The sequence below is a fragment of the Sparus aurata genome, chromosome 7, assembly GCF_900880675.1.
Source record: "Sparus aurata chromosome 7, fSpaAur1.1, whole genome shotgun sequence".
Classification (NCBI taxonomy): Eukaryota; Metazoa; Chordata; class Actinopteri; order Spariformes; family Sparidae; genus Sparus; species Sparus aurata.
In genome coordinates this window covers 35,411,323-35,433,691 of record NC_044193.1, presented here as the reverse complement: position 1 = coordinate 35,433,691, position 22,369 = coordinate 35,411,323, and the positions used below count along the sequence as shown (strand labels likewise).

Below are 22,369 nucleotides of genomic sequence, written 5' to 3'. Positions count from 1 at the left end.
ATCAGGAGCATTTTGGGGTTCAGTATCTCTGAAATGCAGACCAGGGGAATTGAGCCGATAAGGAGAGTCTGGCTGTACCCCTGAGCCACAGCCACCCCAGAGAGAAACAAAAACAATTGAAGAGGTGCTTATTAACACAATATCAATATTTACTTTTTGAATATCACAGTTGTGGTCAATACTGGTTATCAGCAAGTCCTCTTCTCTGGAGCAAGATAATTCTAATGTTCCAGGAACAATACCAACTGTGAGAAGTGCTGGCAAGCAAGAAAAAGTCACCGTACGTCAAAGAGTAAAACATAGAAGTGCTGGTGCTGCATACTGCATGTCGAGCACTGAGCACTGGCCCAGACCTCCTCTGAATGTGGTATGAGTGATCAGATCTCAGTGTGTCCTGAAGCATTCCCCACATGGAAAATCTCCTGTTTTCCATGATCTGGATCCTCAGTCATCGTTCAAGTCTGGTGATAGGCAGCTCATGATCAGGCTTGAGGAATGATGGAATACATGAAACAGGATTAATCAAATAATTGATATTTCATTTGTTCGGGAGCCACTGGATCTCATCTCTGCTTTTCGCGGATGACGTGGTCTTGTTGGCTCCTTCGAGCCGGGACCTCCAGCATGTCCTGGGGCGGTTTGCAGCCGAGTGTGAAGCGGCTGGGATGAGAATCAGCACCTCCAAATCTGAGGCCATGGTTCTCGACTGGAAAAAGGTGGCTTGCTCCCTCCGGGTTGGGGGAGAGTTCCTGCCTCAAGTGGAGGAGTTTAAGTATCTTGGGGTCTTGTTCACGAGTGAATGAAGGATGGAGCGTGAGATTGACAGGCGGATCGGTGCAGCAGCCGCAGTAATGCGGTCGTTGTATCGGTCCGTCGTGGTGAAGAGAGAGCTGAGCCGAAAGGCGAAGCTCTCGATTTACCAGTCAATCTACGTTCCTACCCTCACCTATGGCCATGAACTTTGGGTCATGACCGAAAGAATAAGATCCCGGATACAAGCGGCCGAAATGAGTTTCCTCCGCAGGGTGGCAGGGCGCTCCCTTAGAGATAGGGTGAAGAGCTCTGTCACCCGGGAGGAGCTCGGAGTAGAGCCGCTGCTCCTCCACATCGAGAGGAGCCAGCTGAGGTGGCTCGGGCATCTGTTTCGGATGCCCCCGGGACGCCTCCCTCGGGAGGTGTTCCTGGCATGTCCCGCCGGGAGGAGACCCCGAGGAAGACCCAGGACACACTGGTGTGACTATGTCACCCAGCTGGCCTGGGAACGCCTTGGGATCCTCCCAGAAGAGCTGGAGGCAGTGTCCGGGGAGAGGGAAGTCTGGGTGTCCCTGCTCAGGCAGCTGCCCCCGCGACCCGGCCCCGGGTAACGTGGAAGAAGATGGATGGATGGATGATATTTCATTTCTCTAGTCTTCACATGCATATGGTTGATATTGGGTTAATCCAAAAATAACAGAAAGTAATCAAGTTATATTACTTTAGTATAATGACACGCTGATAAAGTTACTGACTACATTTTTATGAAGTAATTAAAAACTGTATCAGAATACAGTTTTAAAGTAGCCCTGCTCATGATTCACCCTATCAAATGCTGCACTATGGTGTTTCTGTTTGTGAACCATCATTGTGAACTTTCAAATAAACCAGTTCAGTGCCATGGTCCTGTCTAAAGCCAGATTAAAAGGGTTTTAACACATCATTCTTACTAAAAAAGAGAGAGAGAGAGAGAGAGAGAGAGAGAGAAAGAAGAAGTGGTCTATACTTAGTTATACTTACTTGTTGATCCACCACTGCATCAGCTCGAAATGGACAGGCAGGAGTAGAAAACAAACGTACCCCAGCCTGTAAACACTGGGCCCCAGGAGCGGACAGCAGGGGCCCCACTGCTGCTTCGGTATGCCAGTCTGGTGCTTGGACATGATAAAGGTGTATCCAGTAGATGGCGGTAGTACAACTGTAAACACTGTGTAGACTTGAAGCAGAAGAAGAACATCATTTTATTGATCACCATGTCGGTGTAGAAGGGAAACAAAACTCCAAACAACCACCCTGTTCCGAAACGGAGTGTGTAAAATGGCAGGCGAGGAGGAGAGGGGGGTGGTCCGTGTCAAAGTCAAGGTAGGAGCATTTAGATAACGGAGAGTCTGCCAGCGTCTTCTTGTTGGCTAACTAACGTTAGCAACCCCGTTATCCTGTTTATTGAATTGTTTGCTTCGTGCTCAATGTTTTTCTTACACGTTGACAAAATATAACACCGGTGACATGATGTGAACAACAGTGCTCGTCGAGAGCGAGTCTGTGCCGAGGCGACCCGCTCATTCCCGGTGTTTACCGTCAGCTTTGTCTGTTGTTGCTGAATGCAGTCTGTGACAGCTGGAGGTGCCTATCAATTCCTCCTGCCATCACCTTTATTACACCGGCTGACAGCGAGGAACCAGCTTCACTATAGCCAAAATCTATAAAAGCAATATTAATATCCAACCTGACGCTAAAGCCACATCGCTGCCCCCCGAAATGGAGCTGACGTCACCTGCCTGCTCAGCAATTTGCGTGAGCGTGTGCACGTCATGTTACCTGAAGCAGAGCTTGGACGTATCAGGCCTGCATACATGGCGAAAGCAGTATTAGTATCTTTCATTTGACAACATGTTGCAAAAGGGTAAATATGGGTCAGATCGGATGATCATGTATGAATCATCATGAGATATCTACACAGTACTGTCTAACATTTATCAGCTCTAAACAGAACTAGTCATATTGTGAGCTTGCATTTTCTATCAATCTACAGTTATACAACATACAATTCGACAAATTAGAAATTGTTGCAAGCACATTAAGTAAGTCAAAAACTTAAAATGACTTTTTCACACATAGGCTATGAGGAGTTTCATAGTTAGTCGCTCTGAAAAAGTTATTTTATACATGTTTGAGTCGCAACAGTATAAGATTTCCACCGTGCAATAACCTTCTCCAAAAATACCATGATTTTATAAAATACTTATCTTATATATGACAGCTCATAAATACATGTATAAACATGTATGTATGTATGTGTAACAAATACATATAAGATACATATATGTATATATTATATATAAATGTTATATGTGTACACATGTATTATATATGTATATATATTATATATGCGTATATATTATATGCATATTTGTATGTGTATATTTATATATCTATATGTATATACACATGTGCATATATGTGTATATGTACATATATGTATATGTATACGTATATGACTGATGACAATTTAGGATTTGTGATGGAATGTGTTTCAGAAATGTGATGGGGTTCTACCTGCAGAGTTTCGCTCCTTTGCCGTTGATCCTCAGATAACATCACTGGAGGTCCTGCAGCACATACTAATCCGAGCCTTTGATTTAAATGGGTAAGAGTGATCACCCTGGCACACTGATGTACAGGCACAAAGGCTGTCCGAGTTTTTCCCAACAAGCATTACATGTAATTCTTTTTTTCTTCTGTCGAACTAGGAAGAAGAATTTCGGGATCAGTTACCTGTCTCGCGATCGGAGTGGTGCTGAAATCTATACGTCTCTTGGGTCTGACTGGGATTTGGATGTTGCATTTGTGAGTGCAGCCAAACCATTTCTACAGCTCAAGATGGACATAAAACCTTCAGAAGACAGTAAGAACACCAGAGTATCCTTAAAGTAACTAACAAAAGAAACAGTATTTTGGTATTTTTATGATATGTAATATTTTATTGAGTCCTTTTCTGGCAATATTGATGAGCCACACCAAATATTTGTTGACAAATAACTTTTTACTCAAAGTCACAAAATTTAAGCTGTTGCTAATATGGAATAATGACATATGACTACAGTACAGTATAGTACAGGGCCATGGGTGTTGTGTGAGTGGTCGAGCAAGAGCAGGAGAGAAAGCAGTGACTATTCACAGCAGACTGGTGTTAGCTACTGGAGCAGACAGGACAGGTTAGCAGAGAAGTTGTCTGGTGGCAATTAATATACAGTTTAGGTCACATTTTGAAACTTCTACTAAATTCTTCTACAAAATTGCTTAAATTTAGCGCAGAGGTCCAACCTTAAAAAGCTTGTAGCTTATTATTTTTGGAGTATTTGGTGTACAGCAGTTGGTTTTTGCAAGTCTTTATGAATTAAATGGAGGTTTCAACAAGAAAGAAAAGATCTGGACTAGGGCTGCACGATATTGGAAAAAAACGACATTGCGTTTTTTTTTTAGCCCTACGATATATATTGCGATATGAAAAAATACAGGAATTTTCATCAGATGACCTGAATAGCACTTTATGTTATGCTGCATTTTAAAATGATCAGCATTTATATTTCATATGAGCTCATTCATGTGTGCTTGCGCCCTCCCAGAACTTCCATTCCCCAGCTGGCTTACTTTCATTTATAAAAATTACGTCCGTCTAATTTTCCTTCGGGTGGGTCGGGCGTCGGTAACTTATAGCGGGTCGGCTCGGGTGCGAAATGAAATTTGTGCTACTGTCGGGAAACGGGTGGGATGCAGTTTTAATTATGGCGTGTACGGGCGGGTTTTTAAAATGAGACCTGTGCAGGACTCTGCTGTGTGGTACCAACGTAAATGGTCAAACTAATTAGTTGTGTTACCTCGTTGTGGCAACAGATGCAAGACACTGTCGACACAGAACACGTGTTTGGTTAATATCATCCTGCTTTTAGCCGAAATAATTCCAAATAACTGACGTTGCTTTTCTTTTTGGCACCAAGTCTTTGTTTTCAGCGATTTTCTCTTGTTCGTTGCTCATTTTTCAGTGTTGTTACCAGCGACTCACTCCATGTGCAGGGGCGTGGTCTGCTTCAGCACACTGAATAAGAACTAATGTGATTGGTGGATCGCTGTGTGTCAGGTACCCTTGAAATTAGAAGAGTTCATTTGCGTCCTACATCGCAGGCTCTGCGATGTGACTATTGCACACACGTTTATCTCGATGGCGATGCTCAAACGATATATCGTGCTGTCCTAATCTGGATTTTAGTTGAGTTGGCATGGAATGACCCCAAGCTAGTGAAGCTGATCTTGCTAGAATGGCAGTTGGGTTGTGATAGTAATAGCTACTGACTTTTAACCACGACCTCATTCTGTTTCTGAGAAAGAACATTGACCATTAGACAGGAAGAAACACTGACTGGAGGACGGGTGTAAGTACAAAGTAAAAAAGGAAGCAGACCTGAGATAAACGATTGTTCAGTCTCCTACTTTTTGTTTGACTGCAGGTCCTGTTATGGAGGACTGGGACATCATAAGCCCCAAAGATGTGATTGGCTCTGAGCAGCTTCTGGCAGAGAGGACTAGGTCTTTGGCATCTGCAGCTCTTCCCTTCACCCAGTCTCTACTGTCCCAGGTTCATTCAGCTTTTCCAATCTTCTTTTCTTCTTTTCTTCTACTCTATGAGTCACTGTCTTTGCTAATGTTCTTGTTTCATTTGTGTTCAGGTGGGGCGTACCCTCTCCAGAGTCCAGCAGGCCTTCAGTTGGTCTTATGGGGAGGAGATCAAACCTTTCAAACCCCCTCTGAGTGACGCTGAATTTCACAGTTACCTCAACGGACAGGGCCAGTTAACCCGACCTGAGGAGCTCAGGCTGCGTATCTACCATGGTGGTGTGGAGCCATCACTGCGCAAGGTGTAGCACCTGTGTTTAATTCCATCCCAGTCCCATGCTCTGCACACTGCCAAATAAACAGGGTTGACTGTATAATGTGTATACGTTTATGGCTGCCATCAATTGAGGATTAACTTGTGTTTTGCATGTTGTTGTATTAGGTTGTTTGGAGATACCTCCTGAACGTCTACCCTGATGGACTGAGTGGACAAGAAAGAATGGACTACATGAAGAGGAAGACAAGGGAGTATGACCAGCTGAAGAGCGAGTGGACAGCACGGGTCAGCCTCGAGGACCTTGAATTTATCCGAGGGAATGTTCTTAAAGACGTCCTGAGGACGGACCGGGCTCATCCCTACTACGCAGGTTCAGAAGATAGTCCACATTTGACTGCACTCACAGACCTGCTTACTACATTTGCCATCACACATCCACAGGTTTGTAGAGATGTTCAGTCAGTCACCTGTAATGCTACCTGCTTGTCTACTGGGCTGTCACAATATCAGATTTTCACTTAACAGATTCTCTGGATCCTTTACATTAGATCACACTACTTATAATAGATAGAGGTCAGAGGAGAAGTCTGGTCTGGTATCTTGTAATGTGAGGGGTGGACAGATTAAGTTGTAAACCTCCCAAACTGCACGCAGACTCATCTGGCCCCCCCGATGATATCAAACATGATAAATGTCTAGGATTTTAAATCACTAGCAAATAAAAGAGATCACCAAGAGCAGGCGATGGTTTACATTCTGTCCTTTGTGGCTAAGTGTTAACAGTACTACAGCAAGTTTTTGAGCCACAGTCTTCATTTTGTTTACATCTGCCTCGCCATGAGAACACGGGAGGTTCTGTATTGCTCCCTCTAACACAATCATTTTATTTGATCCTGTAGTTTGTGCTAATTGACTACTATAGCCACTAGTTGGCGCTGTAGGCAGCAGTCAGCTAGTCGTGGACAGAATGGCAGCTGCTGCAGGGGAGGCTGCTGATCTGCAGCGTCCGGCTAAACATATATGGAAGTGCTTCACTGAAAATGTCTCTAATGAAGCAATGAAGTTGATTACGGTTGTTAGCACCAATGAGCAACAAGCAGTTAGTAGTTAATTGTTATAGTGATATATCGTGCATAACATAGACACAAGGTGCCAAAATATGCAGTGAGAGGCTATCATTTTTGTGTTTGCGTAATGTTGATGTCATGGCAACAAAGCTGCCTGCTGCCAGTCATAGTATGACATGTCACGTCACAGTGGAATGCCTGAACTTTCTGCATTTCAAAATACAATTTTCAGTGTTCGTTCTCCGCATCTTTCCCTAGTGTGTGTAGTGCCATCATTTTCAAGTCTTGTAGTGTGTGCATTTTTGAAGCTTGAACATCTGTTAAGATTCTCACTGTGTGTGATGCAACCTGATTTTGGATTTTAAAACTCCTGTAGTGAGAACCTTGCCTTAGTTCGATGTTATCAACGGTGCTGTACAAGGGAAATGAGTAGAAAAACAAGGACTTCATTTTGTTATAATACTCTGAAGTAAATTTTCCTAATAAAAAAAGAAATTGACGTATTCAGTCACAATACTTTACAGTCTATTCAATATGATTGTGTTGACAGTGGGTTTGTGTATCTCTAATTTAGGAATTGGTTTGGCCTTGATTATACCTATGTACCACTAGGGGTTTGTTGGTTGGTTTCAAACGTGCAAGCATTTTCAAGCACAAGAGGAAAATAATCAGAATATATGCAGATAAATCAGTTGCGTTTTGAAGGTGTGAATATTGTGCCATTATTCCACCTCCCTGTATGTATAAAAGTTACAGGGGCGGAGCGGATGCCCAGTTTCATTCTGCGTATGATTTACTGGGTGAAAACACAGTAAATCTCATCTCATCTCATGATGATGGTTCAACAACACAGCTGCTTGGATGAGTGTGACAAAACAAAGGCGCTGTAGAGGCACTCCTTCATTGCTGCGCTTTTGGAGAATTTCTGTCTGAAAAGGGCTAATGAGGAATTCTGCAAGATGTTTATATCATGACATGATTTAGAATTCTATTCTTCCTTGTAAACTGTAGACTTCTCTAACATGTCACTGTGGATGTTTTGTTTTTCAGATATCGTACTGTCAAGGCATGAGTGATATTGCTTCCCCTATACTTGCAGTAATGGACAATGAAGCACATGCCTTCATTTGCTTTTGTGGCATTATGAAGCGTCTGGAGGGGAACTTCAGGCCAGATGGGCAGCTCATGTCTATCAAGTTCCAGCATCTAAAGTTGCTTCTGCAGTACTCGGATCCTGAATTTTATTCTTACCTGGTGTCCCGAGGAGCTGACGACCTCTTCTTCTGTTACCGCTGGCTGCTTCTGGAGCTCAAGCGAGAATTTGCATTTGATGATGCTTTGAGGATGTTGGAGGTTACTTGGAGCTCCCTGCCCCCAGATCCTCCTGAAACAGAAGTGGAGCTTCTGGGACCACCACTTGAGACCAGTGAAACACTGTCCTGCAGAACCGAGGACGAGACAGTTGAGAATTGCCTCAGAGATGACAAGGAACAAAAAGAAAAGCAGCGTAGGCGACATATGCTGAGGCCTTCAAGAGAAGAGTCAGATATGAGCAGGAATGCTGCCGTAGAAGAAAAGGATGGAGGCACTGGAAATGGAAATGAGGGAAGTTATTCTGATATTCCTCAAGTGACCCTGGAAACAGCAGATTTGCTAGCACCTCCTTTTGAGAGGCAAACTAGTTTTGGAGAGTTTAAATACTATTCTGCCCGAAATGGAGATAGTTTTGATATGGAGGATGCTGAGCAGCCACAGAGCTTCGTGGCTTCAAAATCATTAACAAGCATCCCCACACGACAGTCCACAGTTGACAGTGAGGATGATCCCGGAGAGAGAACACCTCTCATACAAAACTTTGACAATGGTTTGTCTCCAATGTCATCCCCTCCTCTTGTTCCTAGTGGCCTCCCAATCTGGAAAACAGAACCATCTGTCTCTCCCACATCTTCTGCTTCACCCTCCAGTTGGCCAGGTGCTTCTCCAGACTCTTCTCCTAAATCCCCATCCACAACCAGTGGAAGAGAGGCCTTTTCAAGAACTGTTCCAAAGGTATTGACCTCCTCTGCCCAGGTGCTCAGCAGTACAGAAATCAACTCACCCGCGACCCCCACCGTTAAAACATCTGTTTCGTCTCCTTGCCACACTCAGAGCCGATCCCTGCTGTCCTCACCCATTTTGTCCTTTGGAAGGGGCCACTCGCAGTCTGTCAGCAGATCATCCTCCAACAATCTCCCTTCCCCTGGAAACAACACGCCCAGCTCTGCGAAGGCTGAGACCACCAGCATCAAACCATGTTCCCTGCCACCTCCTCAAGAGTTCGGCAAAGGCAATCCCTTCATGCTGTTCTTGTGCTTGTCAATCCTGCTGGAGCACCGAGACCACATCATCAAGAACAGCTTGGATTACAATGAGCTAGCCATGCACTTTGATCGCCTTGTGCGGCGCCACAATCTGAGCAGGGTGCTGCAGCGAGCCAAGGCCTTATTTGCAGACTACTTGCAGAGTGAAGTATGGGATTCAGAAGAAGGAGATGAGGTTAGCTCAGACTCCCCGACAACAGCTACTGCTGTTCAACCCTCTCCTTCTTCAACCATCTCTGCCAGGCCCAATTACAGCCCTTTAGCATCGCCTCAGTCATCATCTCGATACTCAACCTATAACCTTGCATCTACCATTCCCTCTCCATCGGCTCAAATTTCCCTTTCTCCCACTTCCTGATTCCATCATGCATCACTGGCTTCCAACCCTCAGTGAACTCCTCAGCAGACTTTGGCCCATTGGAGGTGTCAGTCTTTTTTAGATGGCCTCCCACATTGAATCGGGCTGTTAATAATATTATCATTCTGTGTATGCTTGAATACATTATGCCTGTCATTGTAATATTTAATTTTTTTCATCAACCTTTCAAGTTAAGCATTTTTGTTGACTGTCCTTGAAGAGGTAATGAAATGGCTTTATTTCTCATCGTATCCTCTAATTGCTGATGAGTGAAATATTTAAACCCTGTGATTCAGGAGTTTTTGCTTGGTTTTTTTTGCCTCAGGCAACAAAGTTTAAGTCACTTGGTGCTTTTAGCCTGTGTTGCCCCTTTAGTAACTTTGTTTACAAGCTCAAGCTCAAGTAATGTCCAGTAAGCCACAAATGTGTCTTAACTAAAGCACTCGAGTTACATAGGTTGGAAACACGAGGAAATATCGATAGTCTTGTTCTTCCTCGTAGTCTGCAACAAACCAAACTGATGATAACACTTGGAAACGAAACAAAGCCAGCACACATATACCGTTTTTGGATTACATCTGCTGGCCTGCCTCTACTCAGTTGGACTCGGCGCAGCAGCCCTGTGCTGAAGGCATTTGAATATTCACTACAACTGGGCTGCCTGCGTGTCTTAAGCCAATGACACACTTGTCTCGGTCCCTGCACCACTTTTAAAAGGTCACCACTAACAAAGTGGCTCCACTATTTCAGTTACAAACATGTTTCATTCCCAATGTCTTCACAATAAAAGCCCCTGTTATTTAGTCATTTAAAAGTTTTTATGAAGTAGCATGCCAGTAAGGTGCCGGTGGAAAATGGCTATGTTGTACTTATCCTTATGACCTGTTCTGTCACCATTAACCTTAAAGTGTAAATCCACCATAGATTTACATACTGTTGTGCTTAAAAAACTTTTGCCAGGGTGCTCCTTGGAAGTATGTTTGGACAGAACACAAAGTGAATTTTAGATATGGCACTGTTTCATACAGATTCAATTAAAGGGGCAATATGTACAATATGGCCAGAATTTTAGTTGAAAATTTTCTGAAAACGAACTATCATGAACACAGTGTGAAGAAACAACAGTATTGAAATTATGTCATAGATGTTTATGTACTGTGTTGCGGACGTCTGCTTAAGATACCATGCTAACCAGTTAGCCCCTGTCTTGTAATATCAGTTTGTACTTCAGGAGGCGATAGTCTGATAGCCCCTGTAGTTTCACTTGGAAGATATATGCAGTGGCTAGTTTGCTACCATACTCTAACAAGTAAACAAAATAAACTCACAAAAAGTCAATAAAGGACATATTTATACATCTATTTTTCTTATTAATCAGAAAAATACAACAGGAAACCTGAATTTAAGTTTCTGTCTTTTACTGAACTAAGACGAGCTGAATTGCCTCGTTAACTCATCATAAAACACACTTAATTCAAATGCAACATCAACAAAATAAAACTCACCAAAACAGTCTTGGTTTGTGTTTCCACAATCACCTCTGGTTTGGTGGAAATAAATCCTCAATTAGAGTAAGTAGACAGATGTGGAAATATTCTGGCTCTACAAGCCGTTTTTGTTGCTTCTTGCCTCTCCTGTACCTGCCTGCCATGTATTCTCGTCCCTGTAAACATATTCCTGGTCAGAGCCATTGTAAATCACCTCCGTACTGTATCCCCTGTCTTCAAACCATTGGCTTCAGAGACTATGTTCAGTTCAGTCTGGTGTCAAGCCCTGTTCATTGGGAGGCAGCTGAGACCAGTAGAGCTGACCGCTGTTGTCTGTGGTGGTCCCCAGTGACCCAACGTCACTGTGCTGGTAGACTCCGGTCAGAAAATATGGCCACTTAAGTGGCTCCCCTGCTAACTGAGCTATGTGCCAACTGCAGCTAGCTGCTACAGCCAAAGAGAGCTACAACAAAGAGTATTGTATTGTTTTGGAGCGACCTTCAAATTCTGGCCATTTCTTACAAATTACAACTTTGAGCTGTAGATGGGCCAAAATGAATTGTGTTTTGTTTTGTTGTTATCCTGTCATCTGGTTGCCTTTACATTAATAACCTTCTTATTCTGTAAAACTAAATGATTATATATCTGCAATTGGCTTACTGCTATTGTGAAAAAGTGGTTACATGATTTTATTGTTTCCCCAAGTGCAGTATAGGGAAGGTGAGGCAGATAGAGGTTTGACACTACATTCAAACTACCGGTATAAGAGATTTTGGGTCCGTGCAATGAGTACAGTGACATGTTAGCTAAATCATTCTTAAACAGACACAGGGAAATGATTTTGTTAGTTGTTTTTTGTTTTGTTTTGTTTTGTTTTTTACAGCTCTCAATGTGATTCAGCCAATCACAGCTTTTTATTTTTCTGTCAGGCTGAAACACGATGAACAGATGAGGATATTTTATGAAAAAGTCTCCTACCTGATCATTGGAACGAGGGTCTCTATTATTTTTGTATTGATGACATCACTGGAAGTTGTGTCATCTAATCACGCTACACATTATGAAGATAAATGGATGCTGTACTGTAAAGATCACTTTGGTGTTGATCTGCATTGTACAAATACCATTCTGTTGATGAACTGTATGTGCTGGACTCATTCAATTTACAACAGTAGTCATTAGTACTATTCATTGTTTAATGCTGTGGTGGTTCATTAAGTATCATTTCAGCACTTTGGATATTGCAGCTTTCCCAAGCCTCTTTGCTTAAGTGGAATAGGAAGTGATGCGCCTTGACAAGGCTGATGGTTAAAATATTCTACATTTTAGCAGAGAAGTGCCTCACTTGTTTGAATCAATAGCCTTGATTTATATTTTCTTTTGTGCTCTTTATGTGTCTACATTGTGTTGTTAAACATGTTGAATTTGAAGCCAGTCATAGGGCTGAGTGATATTTGAATGAAATCATCAATGGATGGATGTTGTTAATTGGAAAGGCTGTAGAGCCAAGGTTAAAATAAAAACATAGAAACCCTAAATCTAAGACAAGACACAAATCAGATATCAAGAGAATGCTAATGTGGGACCATAACATTCATTTTGTTTGTGTGTTAGTTTGAGTTAAGACAATGCTAACACAGTTTGAATTAGTGTAGTTAAAGCGCTGTGTATGAATGACTACAGCACTTTGGAGTGAAAGGGAAATCATTCGTCAAGTTTGGTCTTGTGTGTTACTGAAGTCTAAGAAATACACATCCTAGACAGTGAACCCAAATCATAACATTTTCTCAGTTCATGTAAATGTTTCAGGCTTCACTAACCACCACAATCACACTCAGCGGTCACGTGACAGTGACAGCAACATTGACAAGTCAGCATATTGGTCATGTGCTGCAGACACATCCGCTTTTATCATAGCATGCTTATGGCTTAATGTGGAGATCCTGGCAACACAGTTTGATAACTGCAGAACAGTATTAGGACTACTTTGACATTTTGAGTTCTGACTTTAAACAAAGAATTGTGAGAAAATTCGGATTTATGTCATTATTCATGTCTTTGGATGCAGAATTGCAAATAATCCTCTTCCTTACATAACCATTTTGTACGGAAGAGGTATAGAACTGCAACCTCTTAGCAAGGTTGCAGTTGTTGGGGTTGGTGAAGCCAGATATCGAAAAGATAGTTCCTAGGTATGTTAAGATGTCTTCATAGTACAGGCCTCTAGTTAGGTGTGCAGCATAAGTTACCATGGTGAACGTCACAGGTTAGAAGTGAACCACTACTTTGACCCCGATAACCCACAAATCTGGCTTTGTAGTACAGACCTCTGGACAAATTCAGGGGGGCATCTTAAATCCAGTTTGTTTTCTCTGCATTACCTACCATTATTCTTTGTTTTGAGTGGCCTATATAAAATATTCTCCATAGTCTGTAAAGCAGAAGGCTGAACAGGAAGTGTGATGGTTTACCTCCAGTAGAGAAACCCCTTTTTGACAAGTGCTTCAGTTTAAAGCAGAAACTGTAAAAACTCCTGTCATTAGAAGGACCCCTGTGATTGTTGTGGTTAGTACTCCTACATTTGGTTTTGCCTCCTTTTGTATATCAGTATTTAATAGCATATTTAAAAAGAACTGAAGTAACTGGGCTAGCTGGACTATGAGCTGGCAATATGTGCATTTGTAAAAAAAAAAAAAAAGAAAAAAAAGAGAGAAAATATTTGTTTATCATTAAATTATATATGTGCACAAAAGTTAAACTTTTTAACCATACAACACTCAACAATGTTACTGATTGTATATTGAACAAAAAATAAATAATCAATGAAACTGATTGGGTGAAGGATCGTTGTGATTTTTTACTATTGACTGAAACAAAATTGTGTTATCTTGGTTGCGATATCACCTATATTGTGAACACACCTAGAATTCTGGGGTGATTGCAGTAGTCATGTGATGACACATTAGTTTCATCATATAGAGCTGAAAATGTTTGCAATGTTTGACTTGCACTTAACTTACTGTAACACTCACCAACACGACTTCAAGTGAAACTTCAAGAAACACCACAAAAAAGTTTAATCCATCAGTAAATAGAGTGGCACTCAGTAGAGTGCATACCTCTGCCATGTCCACATTGGTACCTTTCTGAGTTCCCATTATTTCAGCTGCACATTTTTATTTGTGGGGTTCACAGGGTATAGACTACCCTCTATGAAAACATTTAAATCTGCTAGATCCAATTTTTATTTTAAGTATCTGCATGAAATTGCACTCACTCACAGATACCAGCCACCTAAATATACCTCATTTATTTCATCCAGATCTTTGCATCATTCTCTGAGAAATTACCAGAATGTAAAGATCCAGAATTTTTTAAATGTGGATCTGTCCCTTTATCCAGATCTGCACCAAAGTTAATTGGGTCTATCTGGGCTGAGACTCATTCTCCATTTAACTTTCGTGAAAATCTTTTAAATAGCTTTTGTGTGATCCTGCTGACAAACCAACAAAGAAAAGGACACTGGTGAAAACATAACCTCTTTGGCAGAGGTTTTAAAATACAATCTTGGTCAATTCAGAACATGCAGGCATTTTGCTGCCACGTATTACGTTATCTTTTATGAACTGTAGTTAAAGATAGATATTGCTGTGTAGCAGACATTTCATTTAAAAATTTTATTTTCATAATCTAAGCATGGTGGGCAGGGACACACTTTGTGCAGGAAGTCATCTCTCTATAAAAGCAAGTAATCTCTGTCTGTCTGTATGTGTGTGTGTGTGTGTGTGTGTGTGTGTGTGTGTTTGTCAAATATCTCTGCGGATCAGGATCAGACTGACCTGAGACTTACAACATGGCTGCTGCGTGTTTCAAGGGTGTGCGACTTCGCATTTGTTTGGACTGCAATGATACCGTTAATAAATTATTTCATAAATGCTTTACCAATTCGTGAGCATTGTCCACCGGAGCCAACACAGTCACGTGCTCACCAGAGCCAATCACTGCACACCGTGGCCACATGCGCACCAGAGCCAATCACTGCACACCGTGGCCACATGCGCACCAGAGCCAATCACTGCAGAGCCCACCGCGACCCTCACCTTACTGACTGACTGTTGTGGATTAATGAGACTAAACAAGTCCGGACCGAGTCTGTTCAGGTCTGAGGAGATCCGGAGACGCGCGGACAACAAAGTGGAATCGGAATCTGTGGATGTTCGTGTGTAGCTAGCCGCTAGCTGCTAGCCCACACGGCCCACCTCCCATGGCGACGGACCGGACCCACCGGTACGTCCAAAACCGGATTTAGGGTAAATAATGTCCGCCACGCTTTTTCGCGAACATTGCCGTCACGTTTGCTTTGTGTCTGGTGCAGAAGAAACGGTGAAAACAGGCTTTTGTCACGAAAGTGTCCAAGCAGCAAGTTTGGTTGTTGAGGAACGGGAAGTTGTGTGAGGGACGGAGGCGGATGATTGACAGGCAACGACAGAGATGGTGAGAGTTGAGAGATTTGTGACATATAGCGTGTTTGGAGTGTGTAGTTAGTGTGTAATGTAGTGTTTAGTGTAGTGTGTTTAGTGTGTGGTGGAGTCGTTTTTTGTGTTGTGAGTCAAACCAAGGAGGAGACGGCTGAATGTAGAGCAGGCAGGAATGAGCTGAGGAGCCTGAGGCATTGCCTGCATTTAAATGTAAATAGTTACATATAACTTTGTAAATTTCAAAAACTTATGCAAAAATTTAGCAAACAATAATTTATATTTGCATTATAACTAATGCAATTGGTTCATTAAACTGTTTGAGGTTTCCCCAGTAAAAAATAACTTTTTCCTACTCAGATTTTATGTTATTTTGTGATTTTATGTCCATAGTGTTAATATAATATGCCAAAATAAAAAAATAACTGTACAGTCACATATGTGAGGTTGTGCTGAAAATAAGGTAAATAGTTCTTAAGGTGAAATAAAATAATGGTATAATCAAAAGTTATATTCCTGACGTCCCACCTTCAAACACAGCCTCATTTTGCCATCCATGAAAAAGCTACTGAACCTCCCACTTTTCTATAGGAATACATGCTTCCTACAGGCAATGCACTAGTCTCAAATAAGTTAACTTGGGATCCTGGTACTATGGAAGCCTACTCAACTGACTTAGATTGTTCTGGCAGAGCATTTTCCCCCCCTTTATTAAGTCATATACTGTACATAGGTGAGAAAACATTTTAGATCAGACTTAGAAAATTGATCAGTAGCCTAAGCTCACAATAGGTGCTTGCTTTAGGCCTGTCGTCGACCATAACATTTTTAGTTTTGGCCTTCCAAGGCATAAAGTTTGGATGCCCATGATCTAGCGGCTGCAGTGTTCACTACATCTCACAATATAAATGTGTCTCAATGTAAGAATGAATAAACCTACCAGTGATTCTGCTGTTCTCACATGAAGTGAAGCTGAAAATGTGGCTCGCCTAGAAGGTGATTCAAGAGGAAGGGCCATTGGGGTCATTGAAAGCTAAAGGGACAATTCTCTTTGGGGCATTAACATGTTCAGTAAATGTCATCACAGTTTTCCATTTTATGTCTTTATTTATTCATTTGTTATTCATATTTTGATATTTATGGTGTCCCAGTGGAAATTTTGGCCTGTGGGTGGCACAAGAAGATTAGATCAGGGCTCATCAGAAAATGTGCTTCATTGATGATTCATCATCTGCAGACCAAAGAGAAATATGTTGTTAACACAGCCTTTTTTCTTTTTTTTTTAGAGGGTCATATTGATGTCATGTTGGGCTAAAACGACAACATCTAGGTAACACCAAATCTATTAACCAAGAGTTATATTAAGTGATATGTTTCCACCACAATATCATCCTTGAGGTCTAAATGTGTTGCATCATTATAACATTTTTGCTGCTGTTGTTGGCACTTTGCTAAATTCTTATAGATGCAGTCCCAACATATAAGATTATTTAAACTGCAACACGTGCGTTACAACAGATGAACACTTTGTCTTGTCTGATCTTTTGTAGGCACAAAGTTTTAGTCCAGGAACACAAGTCTGTGATTAACCAAGCACCAAGGAGGACAATGACATCCTGAATAGACTTAGAAACGTAGCTTGACTATGGGCATGTTATGTGTTCTTCCTACAGAGGCTCTGCAGACTTAGTGAATGTTAGTTTTCCTGTTCGTGTACAGCGTTTGCAACTTCTACAGCAGAATCTTAGTGATGCACTACCCATGACCACCTCTTGGTGGCAGTAATGCTCACTGTAATCTCTACGTAGTGAAGAAGAAGTAGGGTTGAAGCTGCTGTTTCCTGTTCCGGGTCAACGGTATCCTTCACAAACTGGCAAAAATGTTGACCCGACTGTCACGGTTCGGGCCCGCTTTGCCCCGATTACTGTCTCAGCCACCATCCCGATTCGTCTCTCAGTCAAAACCGGCCGGTAGCGCTGGTTCGGCCGCTGTGACGGAGCTGCACCCCGCTGCGGGGGATGTTGGACACGGTGAGGTCAGCCAGTATGTCAAGGTGAGTTCCTCCCCATGCTAGTCTTCATGAACGGTAACTAACCGAACAAACTCCAGCTTCATGTCACATACACGGACATGTAGACAGTGGTCATCCAGCTAATCCGTCAAAACATGCTCTGAAACGCTCGTCACTGCTACAGAGTAACGTTAGAGACACAGTGGATGGTACCAGCTAACTTAGTTAGCTTACGCTAGCTGCAGCGCGACAGTCAACTCCGGCCACTAACATCTGAAGCTTCGTTGGTTTAACACACTGTGTTTGTCTCTTTGAAATAAAACACATTTATTAAATTTGATTGAGCCTTTATACCCTCTACTGATCTATGAGTCCTGATCCCCTTGTATTATCTATATTGTATGTAAGTTATTGTTTGTTGTTGTCGTTAGCGTTCTGTTTGCTAATACAAGTATATTAAAGATTACTAAATGGATCTGAATTTATAGAACACTCACTGTTCATGTCCAGTCCTAAAGAGCTGACCCGGTTTGGACTTGAAACATAACGTTACTGTTTTAGTACAGATTAAAACGTCAGTTCAATCATAATGCGAAACAAAATACAAACATGACATGACCCTCTGGTCGAAATGCAGTTCAGGTACGGTTGGCAGCAGTACAATATTGTTTAATTCTGTCACCATGATATTAAATCTGTATCGCGATATGTGACTATATATAATCATATAAATCAATAGATTGTCTATATGGTTATATAGTGATGTGGCTGATAAGTATTGTCTTTTACTGGTTTTAAAAGATGCATTGCAGTGAAGTGTTGTCATCTCGTGCACTTGGCAGACAGTTCTACCTGTTCTACGCTCTCGTCCCACTGGCTTAGTCACTATAATACACAATAAAGATTTCTTAGTCTTCTTCTTATATCCACATTAAGGAAAGGACCAGGAAATCCTTCCTACCTGCTGCCATCAGACTTTATAACACTCACACCAAAACTCACACATCATTTTTGCACTTTAAGTTATTATCACTGTAAATAAATCTGCACCTTATTCTCTTGCACTTTATGTTTGACTTACCTTTACTCCACAATACGTCAGCATTTTATTTTATTAACCTCAATATTTTATTTCATAACTGCATTTTATTGTATATAGTACTTTATTGTCTTTTGCATAGTAAGTATTTGGTCAAAAATATAATAATATTGGGTTTTGTCGCCCAGGCCAAGCATTTATGCAGTGCTTTTGAGTAGATTCTGAGATGTCTATTATCAATTTCAATATAGCCTAAACATATCAATATATTGAATACAATTCAGTATGGCTCTTTACTGTCGTTAGTCTTAATTTCCCTGTCATTGTTACAGCAATGTTTATATGTTCTCTTCATTAAACCAAGTCCTGGCCTTTGACAGTCTGCATGAAGTGTGCTTGAGGCCCCTTAAGGACTTGATGAACTGTGAATTTGGACAGCCCACTGTACTCTCATGCATTTGATGGTCTTATCGTTAACATTAGGAAAAGGGAAGCAGAATACAACAACCCACAGGAGAGAGTGTGTGAAGTTAAATATCAATTAATATGAATATTCCTTTCCTGTCTTGATCCAAGGTTGCACCAAATGTGAGTGAAATCAGTTACAAAGTGTGTACTGTATCAGAAGCCTTTTTGTTCTGTCAGAATCCAGAATACCATGGCTTCTCCAGTGACCCTGTGGTGGATGAGTGGAACATGAAGGTTGGCTTCTTCTTCGGCATCTCAGTGGCCCTCGTTATCGGAGGAACATTTATCCACTATTTACCAGATCACGGGTGAGTTTTCAGTTCTTCATCTATTCACATCTGCTGTCCAAGATGAGATGACAGTGGCCAAGATATTTTGGTAGATGCCATTTGAATAGTTCTGCTAAGATGTGGTTTTATACCATCTTCATTTTCATATTTGTATACAGAAAATACTTGACCACATTGTCTGACTACAGTTTTTTAAAGCAGACTTTATTACAAAAAAGTGTAATTGAATTGTGTTAAAGTGCTTTGTATATTTCGGTTGTACATATTTCTTTTATTACACTGTCGGCATTCTGTGGACAGCAAAGAAAGAATTTCATTGCATAACTGAGAACATGTTTCTTTACTCTGCATATGATAATAAACACTTTGAATCTTGAATCTTTTAATCTTGAATAATAAAGTATTGATAAAAAAGATGTTAGCCATGTGCAGTGTAAACATTTGTCCAATTTCTGACTTAGCCAGACATAAAAATATTTATTAAAACAACATTATGTAGAAGTTGGCATTTTGACTTTTGTTACAAACAAAACTCATAACATCATAACAGTGTTACAGGTACAGTGTTTCACACAGCTGGGGCTAACTTCTGGTTTAGTGCCGAGCTAACTTGAATGAGGATAATAATAATAATAATAATAATAATAATAATAATAATAATTTTAATCAAGTGGCTCTTCAAGACTCTCCAAATTGTATTGGACTGAACTGCTGAAATTTTGACAGTAAAACAAGTCATTTTTGCCTTTTATTACTATTTTACAGATGCGTCTTTCACAATGTTAGCTCTTGGGAAAAGTCCCCAGTGCATCACATGATGTAATTATACGGCTTGGCCACGACAAACTGGTTTTAAGGCCTGGTGCTCTTTGTGGGGGCTTGATCTTGCCGAAGAGGCCGCTCGTCTTCTTTGGTGAGGAAGTTACAGTCAAGCCAACTGTGTTGAATAGTCCTCCTCCTCGTCTTTGTTGGTTTTACCGGCGGACTAAAAACCACACCACCATCCACTGTATCAGAGTATATACTGTAACATCATGCTGTTCACTGACCGGTGTGTTGTCTTGAGTAAGTGAGAACGAGATGCGCAGCTCCAAAAATTTGATATGATTAAATATGTGGCGGCCGATGATGATATTGTGGCAAATAAATTGATGTGTGGGAAACACTGAAATATCCTGAAGTAAACATGTATGTAACACTGTGACCCTACCCACTCAGTGAAGTTACCTAGTGCAGAAACAAGTGATAAGGCGATGGTTTGGCTCCAACAGACACTATTCATTGTAAGACACCGTACCAAAATGTTTTTTTGCTGTTGCATTTTTTAAATTTTTTTTATATTCCCTCCACATTAACTTGAGACTTTCAGACCCAGTTAAAAGTTCCCTGTAGTATGTTTAATGTAAAGTGTGTAGAGCAGAAATCTACAACCATTAACTAGACAGCATGTTCCAAAGTACCAGGGTGACGCTTCCTGCCCCGATTAGACAAGCCAACCTGTAGGTGGACTCATCCTCCTCTAGAGATGAGTCCAGTTAGGGGGTGTCATCTGCAAACTTCAGGAGCTTGATGGAGTGTTGACTGCCGCTGGTAGTATACAGGGAGCAGAGCACATAGGAAAGGATGCAGCCTTGAGGAGGGAGGGTCCGGTGCTGAAGTGCTGGTGCTGCTTCTCCAGCTTCAAGTGTTGATGATGAGAATTTTCCTATTTTAACGCCCTTCTTCTCTCTCTCTGTCTATTCTTTCTTGTGTGCGTCTGTGTGTTCCAGCCTGCGGCAGTGGGCCAGAAGGGAGGCAGAGCGCGTGATCCAGCAGAGAGAGAAGGAAGGTCTTCCTCTCATAGGGGAGGACTACTATGACCGGAACAAGATTGCTTTGCCCACAGCTGGTGGAGAGGAATAGTTTGTCTAGCATCAGTTTGCTGTATTTCATTGATTGTTGAATTTCACTATGATAGAATAAATGATGTAAATATTATGTGTGGACAATTATTTGTTAAACAGAAGTTTGAATATTTCCGAATCAGTAATTCAGTTTGCAGTGATTGAACTCTTGCTTCCATTATATACACATATATATATATATATATATATACACACACATAACAAAAATTGACAATGTCAGTAGTGGGTGTTTCCACCATTTGCTGCAATGACAGCTTGACAGCGACGTCTCATGCTCCTCACTAGCCTCATGATGTTGTTCTGAGGCAATGCGTTCCACTCCTCCACAAGTGCTACACGCAGTTCTAACAGGTCATGTGGGGGTGGGGTACGATCATCCAGTCTCTGCTTCAGCTGGTCCCAGACATGCTCTATGGGGTTCAGGTCAGGGGACATTGCTGGCCATACCATATGAGGCACTCCCACTTCCTGAAGTCGAGCTGTGACAATTCTGGCACGATGTGGTGGAGCATTATCATCCATGAACAGAAAGTTGGGGTGTGCTGGCGGAATTGGAGGATGATGATGGGTTCTATGATGTCTCTGAGGTAAGAACGTGCAGTGACTGAGCCATCTACAATAACCAAATCTGTTTTGCGCCGACTGGTGATGCCTGCCCAGACTGTTGCACCTCCTCCACCAAAGGGAACCCTGGGGACCATGTTGACCTCGGCGTATCGCTCACCTCGCCTTCTCCAGCAACGCTGACAACCATCATTTCTGTGCAAGGTGACCCGACACTCATCAGTGAACAGGACGGTAGACCACTGCTGCATTGTCCAGGTCACATGGTCTTGTGCCCTTACTGATTGCAGTGGCTGCCCCACAGGGTGTCAACTGCACATCAGGAGCAATTCTGGGGTTCAGTATCTTGCTCAAGGATACTTTGGCATGTAGCTCAGTCCCACCCCAGGGGAGCAGGGGATTCGAACCAGCTTTGCAAATATTCACTCATTTTGAATTTGATGCTCGCAACACGTTCTACAAGAGCTGGCATGTTTAGTACAGTGTTAAATCACCTTTCCTTTTAACAACACTCAATAAGCATTTGGGAATAGAGGACACTAATTGTTGAAGTATTTTGTTGGTGGAATTCTTTCCTATTCTTATTTCATGTAGGACTTCAGTTGCTCAAAGGTCTGGGGTCTCCGTTGTCATATTTGGCGCCTCATAACGCGCCACACATTTTAAATGGGAGACGGGTCTGAACTGCAGGCAGGCCAGTCTAGT

At 41.8% G+C, this 22,369-nt stretch overlaps 2 protein-coding genes across 2 annotated transcripts; both read left to right on the top strand.

Annotated features, from left to right (window-relative positions):
* The first annotated feature begins 1,934 nt into the window (after nucleotides 1-1,934).
* Nucleotides 1,935-13,745, top strand: tbc1d25 (TBC1 domain family, member 25). The gene is made up of 7 exons (XM_030423797.1): nucleotides 1,935-2,115; nucleotides 3,291-3,400; nucleotides 3,504-3,658; nucleotides 5,259-5,386; nucleotides 5,478-5,666; nucleotides 5,807-6,082; nucleotides 7,759-13,745. The coding sequence occupies exons 1-7, from the start codon at nucleotides 2,071-2,073 to the stop codon at nucleotides 9,424-9,426; spliced, it is 2,571 nt and encodes an 856-aa protein (XP_030279657.1). The 5' UTR covers nucleotides 1,935-2,070; the 3' UTR covers nucleotides 9,427-13,745.
* A 3,456-nt stretch (nucleotides 13,746-17,201) lies between these two features.
* Nucleotides 17,202-21,173, top strand: ndufb11 (NADH:ubiquinone oxidoreductase subunit B11). The gene is made up of 3 exons (XM_030421794.1): nucleotides 17,202-17,441; nucleotides 19,084-19,214; nucleotides 20,966-21,173. Exons 1-3 carry the CDS (start codon nucleotides 17,268-17,270, stop codon nucleotides 21,096-21,098), a joined length of 438 nt encoding a protein of 145 aa, XP_030277654.1. The 5' UTR covers nucleotides 17,202-17,267; the 3' UTR covers nucleotides 21,099-21,173.
* The last annotated feature ends 1,196 nt before the right edge of the window (nucleotides 21,174-22,369 follow it).